The sequence below is a fragment of the Micromys minutus genome (genome assembly GCF_963924665.1).
Source record: "Micromys minutus genome assembly, chromosome: 18".
Classification (NCBI taxonomy): domain Eukaryota; kingdom Metazoa; phylum Chordata; class Mammalia; order Rodentia; family Muridae; genus Micromys; species Micromys minutus.
Window position 1 is genome coordinate 2,208,258 of NC_137953.1, and position 21,451 is coordinate 2,229,708.

General features: G+C 44.2%; 1 protein-coding gene across 4 annotated transcripts; it reads left to right on the forward strand.

Moving 5' to 3' along the window:
- The first annotated feature begins 508 nt into the window (after nt 1-508).
- Nucleotides 509-16,759, forward strand: DUSP11 (dual specificity phosphatase 11). Of its 4 annotated transcripts, XR_013975415.1 has the most exons (11): nt 509-715; nt 2,520-2,595; nt 3,088-3,219; nt 7,930-8,053; nt 8,913-8,973; nt 10,420-10,466; nt 10,832-10,907; nt 11,134-11,310; nt 13,407-13,686; nt 15,241-15,334; nt 15,648-16,759. XR_013975415.1 is itself a non-coding variant. In XM_080932256.1 (9 exons), the coding sequence occupies exons 1-9, from the start codon at nt 624-626 to the stop codon at nt 13,603-13,605; spliced, it is 984 nt and encodes a 327-aa protein (XP_080788382.1). In that variant the 5' UTR covers nt 509-623; the 3' UTR covers nt 13,606-16,759. The 4 variants fall into 4 exon arrangements, 1 of the variants encoding a protein (XP_080788382.1); XR_013975413.1 differs by having other exon boundaries at nt 13,407-15,334; XR_013975414.1 differs by having other exon boundaries at nt 15,241-16,759.
- The last annotated feature ends 4,692 nt before the right edge of the window (nt 16,760-21,451 follow it).

Genomic DNA, 21,451 nt, shown 5'->3' on the forward strand with positions numbered 1-21,451 from the left:
AACAAAAAAATCTCCAAACAGGTGGTAGTATTTCAATATTGGAATAGTTGGGGGAAAAATTGGTATTTTTAATCATGTTGATTATAATAAATGTTCTGTGTCATCCAAAATTAGAAAGAATATATATATATTCCCTGGCCTGTGTCACCACACAAACACACACATATGGATGGAGAAATATGTTGTATAAAACTTTTGGTATATTTCTTTTTGGAGGAAAAAAAAGATGCACGTGTGTGAACGCAAATTATCATGAATATAAAAAATGTAAACAATTGACTACGTTCGGGAAGAAGGCAGGGATGGGAGGGGTGGGGCTGGATTGTCTGTTCCTTGTCCTGAGCTGTTTTGCAGGCGCAAGTAATTATTCACACAGCAGCAACGCTGGCCTCCAGCTAAGACCAGCAGTGTTGGAGCCAATGGCAGGTTAACCAACCTTACTCTCAGCGCGGTGTGTGACGTCAGCGCGGCGGGACACGGCGCATGCGCACGAGCGAGGCCTCGACGCGGCGCCTTCCTTTGCCGGCGCTCTGGTTCCGGCGGCGTTTTCTGGCTACCCCTAGGTCGCCACTTTGGCCGCTCTGGCACGCCTGGCGTTGGGTGGGCGGCATCTCTGCGCCCCCATGAACCAGTGGCATTATGGTCGGGGTCGGGGTCGGGACTTTGCTGCCCGTCCCCCACCCAAGAAGAAGGGCAGAAACCACATCCCGGAAAGGTAAGGCACTTTGGTTCCGGCTGCCTTGGTGGCCTAGGGTCTTGGTGTCCTCTGGCCTCGCGCCCTTCCGCCCAAAGGCATCCGCGCCGAGCCCCACCACTCCTCCCACGCCGCATTCTGGGGTCTCGGGTCTGCCCGGATGGGACTCCGCGGAGCTCGGGCCAGGGCGGAAGGGCGCGGCGGGGTGCGGCTGCCAACGTCGAGGCGTTCCTGCATGACGAAGCCGGTCTTCAGCTTGTTTGGACTCAGTGGGAAGGATCCGGTCTGAGCTGTGTACAACCTGTGCTCGGGACCAGCTGGAGAGGTTCTTCTGCTTCCAGGACTGAAGGCGGAGGTGTCATTTGATGGCGTTAACCCTGCCTGTGCATGGCTAGTTTTACGATTTTGCTCACAGGTGCTTCCCTTGTCCGATTTCAAAAGTCGGTCGTTTTATCTCCACAAATAAAGCCAGACGTGACCAGATCGGCCTCTTCCTTTTCCCAGAATTTATCAAGTCCTTTGTTTTATCTCCACAAATAAGCAATACCTAAAACGCTGGTCTCCCTTAACAGACTTGGGCAAACACTTGGTTTTATCTCTTGGATATTTTTAGAGTCTGTCAGCGATCCGCCTCCATCATCCCAGTGCAGAACTTGCCTGACTTATTGCAGAAGACAGCTGTCTATCTCCTCGCCAGTCCATTTTTAACATACCATATATAGTTAATTACTTAACTATTAATTATTAACTAAAGTATAAGTAAGTTATAAATTTGTTTATTGATGTTTTTAATTTTTATCATCTTATTAATTATCCTTATAAGATATAAAATTGTTAACTAAAAATTAAAATTTTAGCTATTGCTCATTTATGCAGATAAAATAAATATCAAGTAGTAATTGTGAGACAGCTCACATATGTAAGGTAAAGCATTACTTTAAAAATGAAAAGCCAACTTCTTGCCATGGCCTGTTACAGTAGGTTCCACTGGTTCTCAGGCCCACTATGTCTCCAGTGTCTGCCACTCAGCCCTCTCTCTCTCTGTAATCCACTACGTATGTGCTTGTAATTCATGAGCATAGACCAACTCAGTCTGACTCCACACCGACACGCAGGCTGGGAGATGTCTAACTCTGAGTTAATGTCACCGGTGTGGAAACTGAAAACAATATGTAGTGAAATTATTGGATTTGAACTCTTTCTGACAGTGTGGAGGTGTTTGTTACTCCCTGCTGTTTTTAATATTCTTAGTTACCATACAAAATATGAGTTCCAGTATGACATTTTCTACATGTATGTCATATTTTGCTCATATTCACCCACACACATCCCCTTTCTCCTGCCCACATTTTGCTAACTTCTTTCCTCCCCCTAAATAATTCACCACTGTTTTCATGTCTCAAATATGTATCATATGTATATGCATGGTATATTTAAAACTAGATTCCACATAGGAGAGGAAATACACAGTTTGTCTTTCCCTCTTCTGCCTCTTGTTGCCCTCTCCCCTCCCTTAGCCCTCTCCCCCTCTGACACAGTCTCCCTTCTGTTTTCACGTCTGATAAACCTGAGAATCTGACTCCAGACTGGGTTTGTTAGGCAATTCTGTTCTGGCACTTGTAGGTTTCAGATATTGTTTGTGGAGACCTGTGTGCTGTTTTGTTGTCTTGTATCTGCTTTCTAGATGGGGAAACAGAGTACAGAATGAATAGGTTGAGGAACAAAGAGCAGGGCAGAGCAAAGGGACATTTGTGTGTGTTGGGTGCCCATTGTCTTGAAGACAAGGCTGACATTCAGTTTGACTAATGAGTGCCCTGTGTCACAGGTGGAAAGACTACCTCCCAGTTGGGCAGCGGATGCCTGGGACTCGTTTCATTGCTTTCAAAGTTCCTTTGCAAAAAGTAAGTGAAAATTAATTCAGGATCTTTTCAGAACTATAAACGCCTCACGGAGAATGCTGGCTCTCAATCAAGAATAATCATAATGTGTTATATTTTGTGTCAGCCTGACTAAACTAGATAACTCACTGTGTTGATATGGGAGTTGCCGTGCTGGAAATTCAGTAGAATGGGGGGAGGTGTTCATTTGTGAAATGCATTGAGATTTTAGGCTCAGACAAGTAGGAGCAAGTTTTTGTTTTTGTTTTTCCTTACATATTTAATGATGACTGGGACATTCTGAAGTCTTTAAGGCAGGAAGACACAAACACAAATGTGTATATGTCAAAGTGAGCTTTTGTTCTTCCGACCACTGGAGAGGGATCGGTGCAAGCTCCCAGAAGAGCAGAGGCAGGCTGTGGTCTCACTGTCCTCATCTCACGGGGCTGGGCTGAATGCATCCTGTGGTACAGGACTTAAAGTAGGTTTGCTCTCTCTTACTCCACTCTCTGACAGAAATTTGAAGCGAAGCTTATGCCAGAAGAATGCTTTTCTCCTTTGGATCTTTTTAATAAAATTCAAGAACAAAATGAAGAACTTGGATTGATAATTGATTTGACATATACTCAGCGCTATTATAAAGTAGAGGTAAGTGGGCCTCTGGAAGAAAATAATTTATAGTAATTTAATAGTTTTCATCCTGTGCTGTTGCAAAAACTACACTTCATTCATAGGTAGTAGTCATTTTTAAAGAAAAGCAAACGGTTCCCCTTTCGTGTTGAGCTGAGATTGGAGGCCAGGCATGGATGGTAGTTAATGGCTATAATCCCAGAGCTAAGGAGTCGAAGGCAGAAGGATCACACATTCAAGGCCACCTTGGACTACATAAGTCTTCAACAACACAAAACACACACACACTAGATTGGAGAGATGAATTAAACCATAATATGTAGTAATTATTATCAGTCTCTTTAATCAGCAAAAGTTCTGTGACCATTGAACATTCGTTCTCCCTTCTCCTATACCCGGACCCTGGTAACCTCTCACCTGCTTTATTACTATGAATTTCCCAGTTCTAGGTATCTCACACAAGGAGCATAATGTAACGTGCATTTAAACTTTAGATTAGCTGAAGTATAATTCCATCATCCCTTGAGCTCTCCTAACCCCACCTTCACAGTCATAGCCTTAGTCTTTATCACTGCTGCATGTGCACGCGTGCAGCCTGCTCAGTCCGCTTCCTTCTGCTTGTGTGTGTGGCTTCTCAGGCTGACCACCTTACGGTACTTATGTCTGAAGACCAATTCTCCCTTCTCAGACGTTTTTAATTGCCTGTAGTTCTTCATCCAGGAGTTGGGCCTCTGCAGTTCCTCCTGTCCATGTTGGCATGTCAACTGATGCTACTGTTCAGATCTTATTTAAGCACCCATATTGTTGCAGTTCCATGGATGTAGACTTCTCTGTCAGACATATGAGATGTAGTCTTGCAGCTGACCTCTGACCTCCTGGTCCTGAGCTCTTACAGTATGTCTACCTCCCTCTTCTGATTCTCAGAGCCTTAGAGGGAAGGGTCGCATCTAGATGTATCAGTTGGGGCTGAGTAGCTCTCAGTCAGCTGTTTTCTGCATTTTGACTAGTTGTGGCTTTTTGTAATAATCTGTTGCAGGAGAAAAAAGAATCTTTGAGGTAGGAGATTGTAGATTATCTGTAGAGTGATCTTAAGTTTATTTTTATTTATTAGTATGAGTGTTTGCCTGCTTGTATATATGTGCACCACAGACAGGCAAGGTGTCTGTGAGGACAGAAGTGGGCATTACATCCCATGTGACTGGGATTGTAGATGGCTGTGAACCTGTGTCTTCTGTAAGAGTAGCCAATGCTCTTAACACTGAGCCATCTCTCCAGCCCCAGTATCATGATATACTTGCCTTTCTGTGACTGGTTTTAGTAATTATGTCTCTGACATTTATTAAAGCACATATCAGAATCTTTCTGACTCAATATTCAGTTATGTATATATGCTGTATCTCATTATTAGTCCTGTCTGTTTCATCCCTTGCAGCCTTCTCCATCCCCTCCTTGTGTATGTTTGGGTTGCAGGAAAGCTTGGGGCTGGGGACCATTATTGTTTTGTTTCTTCATGAGAAAGAGTCTCATAGTGTAGCTGGCCTGAAATGTGTTCTGTACAGCAGCTGGTCTCCAGGCCACAAAGGCAGCCCACTCCTGCCTCCACGTGCGGAGGTTCATTGTGTGCACCACCACATCAGCATGTTTTGTCTTCTAATGAAACTCAGATACTTCAGAATCCCTCTGTCCATCTTTGGTGTGTGTGTAAGATGCGATACTGATTCTTGACACCAGTCCTTTATGTCTGCCATGCAGTGTGATAGCTCCTGACTGTCATAAGAGTTGTCAGTTTGCACTTGGCTGTCTGGCTGTCTGATTAAGTCTACACGTTGCTGTCCATGTCTCTTCCTTGAATTCTTGCTTTGAGAGATCCAGCCAGGCTGTGCCATCTCATGTTAGCAGTGTGCCTCCACGTGCAAGTACCGCCCGTTGGTTCTCCGCCAGTGGGGAGCACAGCCAGATGCAAGATTCTGTTTTCCTCTCTCCCTCCTCCCTTCTGATCCCCTAGCCCCTGGTTTCCCTTTCCTTTCCCTTTCCCACCCTCCTTCCCTCTCTTCCTCACTGTTTTGTTTAGTATATAAAACGGTCCTAGTATGTAGCCCTGGTTGACCTGACACTCATGAGCTTCCTCCTCTCTAATGCTGGAATTGTAATTATATAGCACTCCACCTACCTTTGTTTAAATTTGAGATCATATCTCATAGCCCAGGCTGTCCTCAGTCACCACCTTAAACTCCTGATCCTCCTGCCTCTACCTCCCAAGCGCTGTGATTACAGGCATGGACCACTACACCCAGCTTGGTTTCCTTTTCTAAAAAGTGTTTGTTTTAATGTGTGTGTGTGTGCTAGCATGAGTTTATGTGCAGCGCATTTATGCTGGAGCCTACAGAATTCAGTAAAGGGCGTCAGACCCACTGGAACTAGGTTAGAGACAGTGTGACTGGCTCTTGGGTTCTTAGCAACTAAACCCTCATTCTCTTCAAGAACAGTAAAGGCGCTTAACTGTGAGCCATTTTTTTGACTGCCTTGATTTTCCTTTTTTGCATGGCAATTTTGAGTATGTCTGTATATTTTGAGGTGGGTTCTTGTCATGCTGGCCTGACTGAACTGCTGTGCTCAGCCTACTGAGACACAGAGATTAAGGGTGTACAGCGTGCCTGACATGAGATGTTTTCATAAGTGGTCATATGTCCTTAGTTAGGGGGGCATATAATGAGTGGTTGTCTCTTATGGTGTTACTAGTTAATTAATGACTGATCTGTTAATTTCTTTGAGGCTTCAAAAAGTTGATCTTCTTTTTCTCTTTTCTTTTTTGAGACAGGCTCTTGCTGTGTAGCCCAGGCTGACTTCAAACCCAAGATTATCCTGCCTCAGCCTCCCAGGGTCTAGGATTACAGGTGTACGCCACTATACCAGGCTATACAAGGTGAATTTTATCATTCATGTTTTATTTAATATGTTTCTGCTTGTTTGTTTACTCAGTAATGTACATAGGATTCTTTTTTTTTAAGGTTTACTTATTTATTAAATATAAGTACACTGTCGCTGTCACCAGAAAGGAGCATCAGATCTCATTACAGATGGTTGTGAGCCACCATGTGGTTGCTGGGATTTGAACTCATGACCTCTAGAAGAGCAGTCAGTGCCCTTAACCACTGAGCCATCTCTCCATCCCTACAGGATTCTTTGCTTCATGTAACAGCTTTCAAATAATATCTTGGCTCCCTGATACCTGCCAATAAAGACTAGTCAGATCTTATTTAATTAGCTAAATTTTTCTGTCATTACAAATGCCCCTGTAGTTGCCTTTTTAAATTGGAGCACAGGTGGAGGTCCTCTATTTGGATAGTTGGGGCTTCTCAGTTTGGCTCCTAAAACCTTTTCTGGACAATATTAAGAACTTCATACATGTATAATACACTTTTCTGATCACAGTCACCCCAATACCACAGCTAATGCCTCCTGATTTATACTCCAGTGCCATGCCCTCTTCTTTTTTATGTGTTTGTTATAATAAGTAAGTTCACCACATGCTTGGTGGCGCTGTGGAGGGCAGGAGGAGGCAGGCCTTTAGATCTGGAGTTACAGGCAGTTGTGAGCTGCCCGGTGCAGGTGCTAAGACTCAGCCCAGGTCTTAAGCTCTGACGCTCTGAGACATTTCTCTCCCCCCACCCCCATTCTGCCTTTTAAAAATAATCCTCTGAGTCCAGACTTCGTGCTGCTCAAGTGCACGTGCGTGTAACACCGTCTACTGGAGCACAGCCAACCAACCACCCAGGGCCACACTCCTGAGGAAAACTGACCTGCCCCTCTTCAGATAGCTGTCAGCTGCCAATATCTCCAGCCAGATGAAACCATTTCTCAGTGCTAACCTCTTGAAATGTCCTGATCATTTGTGATCACTTTGTCTATGTGAAAGAAGTTCCCAGGCTCACCTTAGCTTTTCCTGTCCCAAAGCTGACTCGGCCATTGCAGAAAGCTTTGTTTCCTTTCGATGCTGATATTTCAGATATATGAGTGTTAGGTATATTTATTGCCAATAGACTGATGTTGTCATGAAGCTTTTTTTTGTAGACAGAGCCAGGAACTCTGTAAAATTCTTGATAGTGCTTTCCAATTAAACCCATAGTTACAGATTTTCATCTAACCTCTCTTTTTTCCCTGAGATTTATTGTGTGCGCGTGTGCGTGCATGTGTGTGTTTGTATCTGTGTCTGTCTGTGTTAGTGTCTGCAGCATGTGTGTAGGTGCCGGCTGAGGTCAGAAGAGGGCGCCGGATCCTCTGGAGCAGGAGTTACAGGCTGTTGTGAGCCATCAGACATGGGTGTTGAGAACTGAGCTGCGTCCGCTGGAAGAACAGCAAGCACTAAGCTCTGGGCCCGCCTCCGCCCTCCCCCGCTCTGTCTGTTACTCAGAGCTCTGCCCAGCTCAGCACTGCTTTGTGCAAGCACAAAAGAGTGAGATAATTACTAGGTAAAACTTCATATAATGTGAAGTCACACCATATATACACCGCGATTCACATTGGATTTGGTGTGTTCTGTATACCTAATGACTGTCCTATAGTCTTAATGAGAGCCAAGTTCTATTTCCTGGCTCTTTAGTCAGAAGTGCTGTCATAGTGAGTTTATCGTTATCAGTTTATATTCAGGCTCCTCGCACCTTTCATTGTCTATTTACAAATGAAATAATGTTTTTTTTTTTTTTTTTTTTTTTTTTTTTTGCTTTCTAGGATTTGCCAGAAACTATTTCTTATATAAAAATTCTTACAGTTGGTCATCAGGTACCTGATAACGACACTATCTTTCAGTTCAAGTGTGCTGTTAAAGAGTTTTTAAAGAAAAATAGAAACAATGGTGAGTTCTCAGTTTGTTTTCTTTTCTTTGTCTGAACTCTATTGTCCATTTGAGTAGGCTTTGGAGACTTTTTAATCTCTTGTTTTTAATTATGTGTGTGTGCTTATAGCTGTGTGCACATGCGTGCATGTATTCAGAGTCCTGAGGCACAGGCTCCCTCATGCTGGAGTTGCAGGCAGTTGGGAGCCATCCAACATGGGTGCTGGGAACTGAATTTGGACCCTTGTCAAAAGCAGACATGCTCTCACTACTGAGCTGTCTCTCCAGGGCAATTTGATACTGTTAATATCTTAATGAGGTCTGTTGTCTTTGAAAGTGTCAGCTGGTAGTAATAAAGTGTTTCTCCTCTTGGCCACACAGAAACAAAACTTGAGTGAGAACTGCATTTCCCTTTCCCTGTGGCTAAGGCGTGAGAGGTAGATTGAAAACGTAGGGTCTGAAAGTTCCATGAAGAGACAGCAGAAGGCAAAGGCTAGGAAACTGTCCATACCGACGGCAGCTCTGCCATCTTTCCATTTGGAGCATAGTTTCGATTGTTATTTACTGTCACGAGTGGAGGCTGGACTGAGCTCTGCAGCCTAAATGCAGAGCACCTGCCTGGCTCACAGGAGTTCCAGTTTCACGCCTCAGCATTGCCTGCACGTGCATGCGCGATGCATCATCTTAGCTAACCAGTACTTGGAAAATTCCCACAGCAGTGAGCCTTTGGTGGTTATTCTTGAGGACATGCGTTTAAAGCCACTGTACTTTTCAACACAGCAGCGATATTTCACTAACTTGTGAGTCTTACTCTTCGGAAAATTGTATAACTTATTTTTGGTGTATCTTGTTTCTTACCTCTGCATTTCCTATTTTATAGACAAACTTATTGGCGTCCACTGTACCCATGGCTTAAACAGGACTGGCTACCTCATTTGCAGGTGAGTTGCCAACCCACAAGTCAAATAGTGTTTAGTCTGTGTGGTTACAAAGATAATACAGACTTACATAGAAGTGGGTTAAGTATAGAGCGGTGTTGCCTCTGCCCAGTACCACTGTAGACTTCACAGATGCAGGTATAAGCACATCTGTGTGGCTTAAAGTACAGTAGACATTCAGTCTTGCAATTTAATATGTAGTAGGAATCTTCTTGGAAGTATTTGCAGGCCTTGTTTTTTAAAGGCTACCCTGTTTTTTTGTTTTGGTGTTTGTTTGTTGCTGATGAACATACAGGGCAGAAGTCTGGGGTTTGATAGAACATTAAAATGGTATGAACATCTTTGGATCCATTGATAACACTAAATTCAGAGCATTCCAGTGCTTCCTACGGAATTACTATGCTCTGTGACTTTATGTTCACCCACACAAAACATCTTCACTGAGATATAGTTTGAGTGAGCAGTGTCAATGCTGGCAAAGATATTTATTTAAGAAGCCTAGAATAATAAAGATAATAATAATATAGAACTATCACTGTCAAGTGATGAGGAGTACCAGGAACATGGTACCTTGAGAGCAAAGAGAGGGAGACTTTGACCTGTCTCATCAAGAAGACGGTACATTCCCACGGGGGCTTGAGTGAGTATCCGAAGGTTGAACTGGTACTGGCTAGCAAGGGCACAGCCAAGACCCTAGAGTAGGATCCCACATCCTGTGCCAGAGGAGGTGTGCAGTCCGTGAGTACAGCAATGAAAGGAGCTGCCGGTGATGCCATGCAAAGTGCTGTGTCAGTCTGTTTGGGTCTTTTGTTGTTGTTGCACCTTTTGGGGGTGTTTAACCCTGTCTATTCCTGCTGAGAAAAGAATATTCAAGAGTGGTTGAGGCAAGGAGTAATCAGGCTTTTGTACAAATTGAAGTGTTGGTGGTCACTTGGACTAGGATGTCAGCGTCATTTTGTTAGAAGGATGTGGTCATCACTGTCAAGACCCTGGTGGTGGATTGAAGGTGAAAATCAGGAAAAGTAGGTGATAGTGACGTGAGCTCCTGGTTTGGGCCCATATCTTTGGTCACGTTCCTATTTTTCCCACTTGCTTTGTTGGTTACTGATGACTGCACAGTGATATTAAGGAATCTCCGTTTTAGTTCACAAAGCAGTTTCCTGGAAGTGAATGCTTGCTGAATCTGCCTTTCAAACATTTGCCTGTTGGGTCATGCATTTCCTTTATTAATTGTTATATTCATATAAGTAGCTTTATTAATACATTTCTAAATTAGTCAATCTTGAGATAATCTTTTTATGGTCATGGCATGTTATTCTGTAACTGCTGGATTAAATGTACAGTATTTTTTTAGGCTTTGTATGTCTCCACTTGTAAGTGAAATTGGACCTGTTTTGATTTTTTTTCTTTTCTTATATTTAAGTGACCCAAATTATGTTGTTTTGTTAGATATTTGATTGATGTAGAAGGCATGAGTCCAGATGATGCAATTGAATGTAAGTATGAGGGGCGCCGCTGTTTTCCTTTCCTGGAAAAGCAAACGGTGGAAATGGTAGAGCCACTTTGCAATTTTTGGAAAAAATAATGTATATGATGCAATATAAGGTGGCAGAAAGAAAGTGAAGAGCGAGAAGGAAGGAATGTTGCTCGTGGGGCTGGGGGTGTGGCTCAGCAGCAGAGGGAAGGAAGAGCAAGGACAGGGGTCTAAGGCAGCCTTTGCCAAAGAGCTAATGAAGGACTGTGCCTGCAGTAGTGAGGCATCAGCCTTTCCTAGTCAGTGAGTATGAACCTGGTCTGTGTTGTTCTCTGGGCTAGATGCCTTCTGCACGTTTCTAACAGTTCATCTTCATCCGCTCCTCAGTATTCAACAGGTGCCGGGGACATTGCATAGAAAGGCAGAACTACATTGAAAACCTGCAGAGACGTCGTGTCAGAAAGTAAGTCTTCCATTTTCTTAGGTGAATTAGGGAAGCCTCTTTGATACAGTTCAAGCAGACATTTCCCTGCCCAGGGTGGCAGCTCACTTGCTGAGCAAAACCTAAACAACTGGGGGTGGGGGATGAGATCAGGTGTTGACGAATCAACACAACAGTCACTAAACACAGGCACTGAACTGGCCACTGGAGCTGGGGTCTGCTGACACTGTGGCACACTTCTCTTTAGGAACTGGAATGTTAGTGCATCTAGGTCAGGTGGTCTTGAAGACTCAGCACATCTTACAGAACAGATCCACACCACCACTAGCAAACCTGTGAACAAAGGGCCTGGGAAGAGCCGGCGTGGTGGTCATCAGGCTTCTTCCCAGCGTGTGCAGACCCAGAGCTCACCGAACTCCTTCAGGTACCTGTGCTTCTTCCATTGTGATAATGATCAGCAATTAATATTTCCTTTGTGATCAGGGTCATTTGTGCTACTTAGCAAACCAAACACTGGATGGGAAATGTGTAGCTCTTCAGACACAGCTGAGAAAAAGGAAATGTTATTTTATTCTTTTTGGTTTTTGTGTTAATTAGCTTAATCTAAGAGGAGTTGGATGGGCCTACTAGAAAATAAAATATTGCATTCTTGGGACGAAACCCAAGATTCTACCTCTGAGGTATATTCCTAGGCTTTAAGACTCTAGTTTTTGGAATAAGGAAGTCTGTCATTTAAAGAACAAATACAAAGCCAAGCAGGGTAGTATGCCCATAGTTCCAGCACTGGGAGGTAGAGACAGGAAGATCAGGAGTTCATCATTGGCTATGTAGTGAGTCCCATGTCAGCATAGACTACATGAGACTGTGTCTCAGAGAGAGAGGGAGAGAGAATTTTGAAAGAGTAAAGTCATAATAAAGATATTTATACATGATTTGAACAAATTAAATCATAAAAGAATTTCAATTGGGAAATGGGGAAATTCTCTGTTCAGTCAAAATTGTCTTTTAGAGTTCTCCAGAGCAGAAAGGAAAATAGAGAAGGGAGAGAGGGCAGGTAGATAAGATGGGCCTTTATTAGGGTGATTGACTTGTGTGACTCTGTAGGCTAACAAGCCCTCTGTGAGTTGGAGACCCAGGGTTGTCAGTAGTGTGGCTCAGACTAAAGGAGAATGGTGAATCTTTCTAGGAGGGAAGCCTTGCACTGGGGGAAGGGCAGGAGAGGGAATGTTGCCTTTGCTCTGCTCTGCTGGTGTTGCTCTCAGTCCTTGACCTGCCCACGCACAGGCAAGGCCTTCCTGCCTCAGTCTTTCGGGAACACTTGACAGGTGCAAGAACAGTGCCTCACAGGCTCTGTAGCTATTCCTTACTCTAGTCAAGATGCTACATAAAATTAATAACCATAGCTTGCAGAATGTTTGGGCTATTAATTTAGCTTACGTTTTTAAGAGCATTTGAGGCTTTTAACAGTCAGGCTGGGTTTGGATTTGTCTCCTTACTCTGCCAGTCACACTATGTGCAATCTTGGGTGAGACCACATCTCTCATTTACATTCTCTGAGGTGGAGATTTTCAAATGCATAACCGATAACAATGGTTGTTACCTTGCTACATCTGGTAAAGCAAGTTGGTACATTGTAACTCCAAAAAGATGCTGCTGGGAACACCAAGAGTGGGCCTAATAGCCCTTTTGAGTCATTTTTAATAGCCATAAATATGTTCACGCCTGACCAATTCCATTTTAAGACTATACTTTTCAAATTCTACTGTCTTAAGACAGAACTAGGTGCTCTGTGTACAGTAGTATATATTCCCAGATGCTAATCCCCAAAATATTGATGGTAGGAAAACTGGTGGTAGCCTGTGATTCTAAGAGTGGGAACACAGCTAAGTGATCATAACCATACTTTGACATTTTTATAAAGCCACTGAAACTGAAACTTACTTATAACAGTAAAAATAGTAGCAGGAGCTGGAGAGATGGCTCAGCCATCAAGAGCACTGACTGCTCTTGCAGAGGACTCAGGTTCAGTTCCCAGACCCACACAGCTGCTCACACCAACAGGAACAATAGTCGGAGTGAGGGAAAGTGATAGAGACCAAAGAAGTGACTCATAGTGTGACTAAGTGAGATTGGGGCGGGATCTACATGAGCTCAGCCATGTTGCTCTTCACACTTTGACCTTGTCTGAGGTGGAGCCTCTTGTGGTTCCACCGCCCTGGAGTTCCCAGGGATCCTCCTGTCCCTGCCTCCTGTATTATCGTAGGGATTACAGGTACATGCTACTCTTTCTCAGTGTTCTGTGGGTTCTGGGAATCCAGCCCAAGTCCACACACATAGGGCATGTGCTGTCCTCACTGCGCCGTCTCCCCAGTCCTAGCTTCACTCGTGAAAATGAAGAGAAAGTAAGTGAGATCTGCTTCAGCCCTCCAGGTAGGAAAGAGTGAGGTCAGAGTCTCTGCACTGCTTTATGAAGCTTGTTACTCTATTCATCTTGATAATGATTATTGCTTCTTGTTTAAGAAAATCGTCACAGAATCAGAGTGTTTACAGGAGAGGCCTTGTCCCTCCTCCTGGTCCAGCTGGAGAGGACTATTCACAAAGAAGATTCTTCTGGAATGTGAGGCCAGGTGGCAGTCAACCAACCCACAATAAGAAATGGACCGCTAGTGGGTACCAGAGACCTTTCTACTACCCAGCGTACTGGGACTGGAACCTGTGAGACACCCTGTGGCTGGACTGTAGCGGCCACCTGAGACCAGAACCAGGCAGAAGGAAGCTGGGTGACTTCTAATAAAATCAGGTCTAAAGAACTTGAAAATTTTTAACTTTTTAAACTGTTTTACTGTTTCTGTATGTTGAGTTGAAGGCGAATTTCCTTGCTTTTCCTCCCTGCTGGTGAACACAGTGGTCTGGCAGTCACTCCATTCCAAGCTCAGCCTTTCTCAATGAATTCTGAACAGATAAGCTATTATAGACTTGCAAATTTTTAATTTCCTTTTGTTTCCCTGTATATTTCCTTTGCTCATGCTTTGTAATGTGTAGGTATGGAGATTCACAGTGTTTCACCGTGTTTTCTACTGACAGTCTTTAAGGGTCTTTTCCATGACCGTTTAGATTTTCTACTAAAACTCTAGCCAGGAGACCGTTTCTGTCTTTGTACCTGTTCCCTGTCCTTTTGGGACTCCAATCAGCACTTTTTCCTTGGTAGCCAGTGTTAGGATTTCTTACTGACCTGCCAGTGAAGCATCTAACAGAGAAATATAAAATTTTTGGGACTGAGTGATTGCCAAGTTGGGCAAGAAGAAACTAATTGATAAACCAGAGTGCTGGTTAAATTGTAATTTACTTCGATTCAGGATCTCTGTCCATTGGCCTCCCACACTGGAAAGGTGCTCTTTCTCCAGAACACACTTCAGGCTACATGGAGGTGCTAATTACTTCACTTTATAACTCAGGAAGTTGCTCCTCATAACACATCATATCCACAGCAAGTGTTTGGTGAAGGACTAGGCAGTTTGGCTTCTGTCTTTTAAGCCTCTGATCTTAAGAATTGTAAAAATGACCAACTGATGCTGCACATAGTTATTTTCTCTCTCGTGTATGAACACGTTGAGGGAGCCTCTCCCTAATGAGATTCCAGTGGTCCATCTATTCTGGCCTGCAGCTAACTTTGCTAAGTCAGGTGCTCTGCACTTCACTGATGGTTCTTTAAGTTTTCTCTGCTCATCACATTAAGACATTCAAAGTGCTTCTTGCTGTGAGACTCCCACTGCAGAATTCTTCCCCAGAATATACTGGGGCAGTGTATTTTCCAGTGTAAGAAACTGGAGCAGACAGTTAGAAACCAAAAGAGGACAAAGCTGGAGCAGGCTCAGAACTGTGCCCAGTCTGGAAGAATGCATTGGCAAACCGCCTCCAGAGAACCCCTCAGGGGAGGCCATTTCATGAGCTCTACCACCTTCAGGAATTGTTCTACTTGCCCTGTTCCTCTGCCTTTGGATTGCCAGCACCTCATTAAAACCTTTGTCATCAGATAACTCATAACTAACGTTCATCCTTACACACACGTCTAGCTTCTGTCCCTGTCACACAGTCCAAAGGCTTAGTGGAAGAACGCTTCTTTTCTACAGTTTCTAGTGGTCTATTTAGTATTTTTAAACTATATTTTTACTTTAGAAACATGAATAATTATTTCTCAGGTAGCTTTCCTGAAATTGCCATGGAAAGGCATCCTCCATGTCACCTGATTGTCAGGTCTCAGAGGTAACCAGCCTGAGGATTTCAGCCTTTGTTCTGTGTATTGTCCTCTATTTTTTAAATACTCTTACAGATCACCATTGCTTGATTTTTCCAGTTCATGGTACTATGCGTTGATGGATGTAGCTCTCAGCCTCCCGCTCCCTCCATAGCTGTTCGCTGATTCTCTTTGAGGAAGTGACTAGATAAGTGTGAGTCATGAGCCGTCCTGTCATGGCTGTGGGTTCTTCACGCCTCCCCTTCCTTAGTTCCTGCCTCATTCGTGTGGCGTGTCCATCTATTATGTCACCCATCCATCCTCCATATCTGAGAGCATTATAAATGGTCTCAGAGAGTGATGTGCCCTTTTGATTTGCCTCCTTTTCTGGAGTCCCAGTGAGGTGCCAAGTCCCATTGGTAGGGCTACCATGCTGGAGTATCAGATTGAGGGATGTAATCTGTAGAAATTGTTTCTCATAGTTCAAGAACCTGGAAAGGATGGAGTAATGGAGTTTGTTTTTGCAGATGGCCGGTACTTCACTGTCTTGTGCTCTTCTGTGTCTACATCTCCCCTACTCAACCCTCCCTCTCCTTTTTCATGATGTGCTGAGATGCATCGTCAGCTTCCCAAAGATGCCAAGTCATTAGATTCAGACTTACTGTGGAGACCTCATGTTGACATACTTGACTCTTGAAAGACTGTCCCCAGTGCATGCTATTTTAGATATGGGGGCTTAGAACTTCAGCAGGAATTTAAGGAAACACAAATGTTCGTAGGAGCACACTGGCTCTTCCTTACACATGGGGCACAGCTCCCGACCTGAGCTCTCGTCTCTCTTATCATTTCTTAGAACCACTATGTGTTCTGGGTCCCAGGGTTCTACTTTCATGACTATAATTTCCCATTTGATCATTATGTCTGTCAGCAGCTTCTCGGGGCTGAGTGGGGTGTAATAGCTGAGCCACAGAAATAGATGTTTGGGGCTGGAGAGATGGCTCAGTGGTTAAGAGCACTGACTGCTCTTCCAGAGGACCTGAGTTCAATTCCCAGAAACCACATGGTGGCTCACGACCATCTGTAATGGGAGCTGATGTCCTCTTCTGGTGTGTCTGAAGACAGCTACAGTGTCCTCATATAAAATAAAATAAATAACTCTTAAAAAAAAAAAAAGAAATAGATGTTTGATTCTCTGCTCCTGTCCTTTGGTGAGGACAGTTTTGGGTAGACACTTTGGTGCCTTGGTTCCTGGTGCTCCGGCCATCGCTGCTGGCTGCGTCCCAACATCTCAGATCTTTTGTAAGTCTTAGGGTCTTTATCTCACATGTCACAGAGTGTTTTCTATCCATGATGACGTAGACCAGCTGAATCCTTTCAGTATGGTAAATTGCAAGACGTTTTTATTTAATGCTATTGTGTTAGCATTAATCCCTAACCCTGTCGCAGCTTCTAGTAAGATGTTAGACTTTACTGAAATTTACCTCTGATTTAATTACGTTTTTTTTATTTAACCTTTTCATGTTAATTTCTAGCATTTTTCTTCAGATACATTGGGTTGTAGATGCTGGGATTGACCGGGACCTTGAGCATGCTAGACACATACTCTTGTTACTGAACTGTACCTTCCGCCTTCTTCTGACCTGTGTATATGGTTTATATAAACATAATAAAATATAAAAGATAAAGCATTTTCTAATGTCTATATTACATACATTTTTTAAGAAGACACAGGGGTTTAGTATATTTCGCAGGCTAACCTTGAACTCCAGGCTCCAACAATCCATCTGCCCATGTCTCCTGAACAAGCGGGACTTCAGTTATGTGTCTCTAAATTTTAATTTCTGAGAGTTAACTCATTTTCTCCTCTAGAAAAAAGCCACTAACCACAGTATAAATCTCGACATGTTTGCTACACTCACACTATGGAGTCCCATGTAGGATCCGAATTAAACATCTTTCCAGTAAAACTTAGAGCAAGTCGACTTTTCAGGTTCTTCGCTGTCTATCCCCGTGTGAATGCTAGCCATTTTGTGGTCATACATGCTGTCTGTCTTGAAAGTTGTCTTTGGCTGTAATCTGTGCTGTGGTCTCTGAGCCAGGCATTCAGGGCATTCATGTATGAACCATTCCAGAAAGTCCCTCCCTCTACATTGGACTCTGCGTACACTGCACTAAAATACTACTTGAGGTTCTGTGCTCCATGTCAGAGTAGCACAGTATGGTAGTACCTTTTTGCAGGGAAGGATACACCCTGTCTGTCTTGTCTTTGCAAATGAGTCTAAGATTCCCAGGACAGCCAGGGCTACAGAGGGAGTTCCAGGACAGCCAGGGCTACACAGAGAAGCCCTGTCTTCAGGACACGTTGACTCTGGTCGCATGAGCTACTCTGTCACCACACCACATCCTTTCTTTTTTTATGACATAACCCCACTTTCAACTAAAGGGGATGGGGCACAGTAGGCCCTGGCGTCCAGCTCCCTGAACTGCTGCCCAAGGGTGGGGTGATGATGCAGAAGCATGGATAACCCACTCTCTCTGGAGAGGACAGGAAGCGCCCAGTAAGCAAACGCCCTTGTCTGCCTTCCAGAGAAAGTCCCAACTGAATATCGTGCCAGGGAGCCTAGTGTTTTGGCTTACTAAAGCCGGGCAGCACATCGTGTGACATGGCTTTGCTTAAGGCCTTTCTCTATGTCCATCAAAGAAAAGCCAGTGACTTAATTCTCACCTCCAGACTGCTTTCTAGAGGACCTCACCTGTATGGATCTGGCAGCCATGTGCTCCTAACCTTACACGTGACTGATAACTGGTCTCTCACTGACCTGACATACTACAAAACTTAGATCTTGAGAATACCAATATCAGTTACATGGAGGTAACAGTTTATCGATACTTAAGGTTTCATTTGGGGTTATATTTGCATGACATGGGGATAAACTTTAGAATATGGTTTAAGATTATGTTCAGTTTAACAATGAGGACAGTTGTGACTGTTCATGCGAGTCCTGTCTCTAACGCTCTGAGACAACATTTTATAAAGAAAACTAGAATTTTCTACCATAGGCTTCTGTGCAACCTGACCAAAAGTATACAGCAGCCCAAACTCTACCCTTTCAACCCCTCTCTGCTTCACAGCTCCTCACACCAACCCAGCCCCTGGCAGCTGCTGGTCCAGTTTTTTTTTAATTTTTCTAAAATGCTGTGCAGGGGAGATTAGGATGCAGACTTCTGAGTGGGGCTTCTCTTTGGTCACTGGCGTTAATGAATCAGTGGGTCTCGTCCCTCTGTTGCCAAGTTGCTCTAGTGTGTGGTAGTCTTTGCTTGGTCACTGGCCAGGTAAAGGACACTTTGGTTGTCTGTAGGGTTTTTTTAATTTAAATTTTTTATATAGGATTTTATGTAAATATCTTCCCTTCCTCCATTGGAGCTGCCATATGTGTTTAATAAATTTGTCAAACTTTACAAACAGTTGTACTATTTTGTATTTCACCAACAAGAAATGATTGTTCCAGTTACATCTCACTAGCAATTGTGTGTGTGTTGGAGGGGGAAGGGATAGCCTCAGAAAGCACTGTCCACCTTGGGACTTTTTTATTTGTTTGGTTGGTTGGTTGAGACAGGGTTTCTCTGTGTAGGTCTGCCTGCTGCCTGCCAGTCTCTGGAGTGCTGGGATTAAAGGCACGTACCACCATACCTAGCTTCACGTGGTTTTGTGTGGTGTGGGGGTTGTTTGTGTTGTGACAGGGTATTTCACTCGCATAAACTTACCTGAGTAAAGTACTGCTCTTCAAGATACAAGCAAGACTTACTTTTTCTTCCAGTCACTGATCCAAAATGGCCCTTTATGGTGCTCTTTCTTCACTATTCTAACAGGAGAATGACGCCGGCAGCCTAGCATTTCCACTTCTGTCTTTATTGTACACGTCACCAGACGCCTTTCATGTAAACTAAACAAAGTATTGATTAAAAAAACAAACGCCAACCAAAGAAAATAGAAAACAGGTTATGTCACGTTTAGTCCGGCTGGGAAGCTCAAGGACCTACCCTAGTCTAGATACAGACTTAATGTTAGATAAGTACCAGAAGCAAATCGCGGTAAGAACGTGATTACATCTCTCGAATAAACCTTCAGTAGACTTTACAACCTGCCCCCAACTTCCAGCTTCCATCCACAGGAAAAATCTGACAAGACTGTTTCCTAAACCTCACACAGGGAGGAGTCAGCTGAAGCACTCGGGGTGTTGACCTCCACTGGGGCGGAGACGCACCTCCGGAAGTGAAGGGATTTGCTTCCGGGGGACGATCATCAAAGCCGCGTGGCAAAACGGGAGTGGGTTGCGCCTAGCGGGCCGGAGGGCCGCTCGGCTTTGTTCGCCGTGGCGTCCCCTGCAGGCGATGGCTGAGGCGGGAGGAGCGGCGAGCACAACCACATCCTGGCCCATCGCTGGGACAGAGGCGGGTCAGAAAGTCGCCCCAGGAAGGAAAGAGGACAGGGACGCCCTGTTGGAAAGCCTGACCAACCTAAACTGAGGGCGGGCCATGCCATCCGGGCTGGAGAGGAGTCTGGCAGGGTCCAGACTGTGTGATGTCCCAGTCACATAACGTTAGCGCTGTAGCTTCAGCTCTGTCTTCCTCCTGAAAGACTCCGTGACCATCGGGATAGACTAGAATTGCATACTGGTGGCCTGATATTGTGTATCAGCAAACTATTCACGAATAACTCCTGCCCCTTTTGTATTAAGAAACTTAGACAATTCCATCAAATCATAAACGAACATTTAACTTTGGTATTTGTTCTTTTCAATATTGCTTTTCTTCGTGTATGGGTTTTTTAAAACACTATAGTTAGTGCTCTATGAATATAGTCCTTAGCACTTGGGAGGGAGAAGCAAGAGTCTTGTGAGTTCCAGTTCCATGTATTATGGAGTACATAATAAATACCCAAAGAATTGCTACAAGGATCCCCAGGTGTGCCCAGCTATAAAATAGTTGACACTTTGGGATCACATTTCAGTGACCAAAAGCTTTCTTTTTTGCTTAATAAATGCTCTCTATTTTGCTCAAAGAACAGAAATTTTCCACGGTTTAGCTGTACGTCTGCATTTCTTGCTTTGGCATCCATGTGCTTTAATGTGATGTCATTGCTGTTTCCATTGCTATCAGCACTGCAGGTCTGGTCTGGGAAGGCAGTGCCGGAGACTGAAGTACACATCGGCTGGGCCAACAGTGAGCCTCTATCAGTGGTTCTCAACCTGTGGGCTGTGACTCCTCTGGGGTGGAAAGATCCTTTTACAGGGGCCGCCTAAGACTATGAGAAAACATATCTCTTTACATTTTTATTCATAACAATAGGAGAATTGCAGGCATGGATAGTAACAAAAATAATTTTATGGCTGGGGGGGGGGGTCACCACAACATGAGGAACTGTATTAAAGGGTCACAGCATCAGGAAAGTTGAGAAACTGGATTAGATGCTCGGTTGCAGGCTGGTCCCTACCCATGAAGCTGTTCTGCTTATCCCTAGCTGAATAGTGCTGGCTCCTTGTCATTTCTGCCCTAAGTGCACCTCAAGGTGATGTAGATTTCACTGTCTGGCTGTGTCATAATGGATGTCACATGAATCTTAGGCACACTGCTAGGGCTCATGGTTGATACTGATGAGGGTTCCACTGGCAAACAACCAACTGGGCCCATAGTACTTTGGATGGAGTAGCCCTTGAGTAATTAAGAAACATGTTTGTCTAACTGAACTCTATGACAGGGTTCCTCTTGGGAGCCAGCACAGACTGAATGTTAATTTCCAGGACACCTCGTTGGCTATGGACTTTTCCAGCATGCAGCCTGCATACCTGGAGACCTTTAGTTTGCCACGGCCATCCACGTGCCTCCTCTAACACACCTGCCACTCAGCTTCCCAGCTAAATGCACTCATAGCCTCGAAAGTGTATCTGGAACGGGATATCTGCACTACTTGACTGTCTGCGGGTCCTGTATCCCCAAGTCCCTGCTGGTGTTAGTCACTCCTTTAAAAGACCCTTTCCCCAGTATGGTTCAGCCTCAGAAGCATCCCTGCTTCTCTCCTGACACTGCTCAGTAGACCAAACTTTTCTGAGGTGTTGCCTCTGGGTGTCCTTTCTGAGAAACCTCACTACTTCCATCCTGACATCTCAGCATCTTCTCTGATCCATGTCACAGCTGCAAGGGTTTCCCATTCTCGCCTGACTACAGGACTCCCTCAAAAAAAAAAAAAAAAAAAAAATCCCCTGTAGCTCCTCTACCTCTTGCAGAGAACCAGCTTGCCAGGCTACAGTAGGCCTGGGTAAAATGGGGATAG

Bases quoted from the DNA above. Each gene is read 5' to 3' on its own strand.
- DUSP11 (XM_080932256.1), top strand. From the start codon at position 624: ATGAACCAGTGGCATTATGGTCGGGGTCGGGGTCGGGACTTTGCTGCC. The intron at 716-2,519 runs GTAAGGCACTTT...CCTGTGTCACAG, and splicing joins AGAAACCACATCCCGGAAAG to GTGGAAAGACTACCTCCCAG. The intron at 8,974-10,419 runs GTGAGTTGCCAA...TTGTTTTGTTAG, and splicing joins ACTGGCTACCTCATTTGCAG to ATATTTGATTGATGTAGAAG.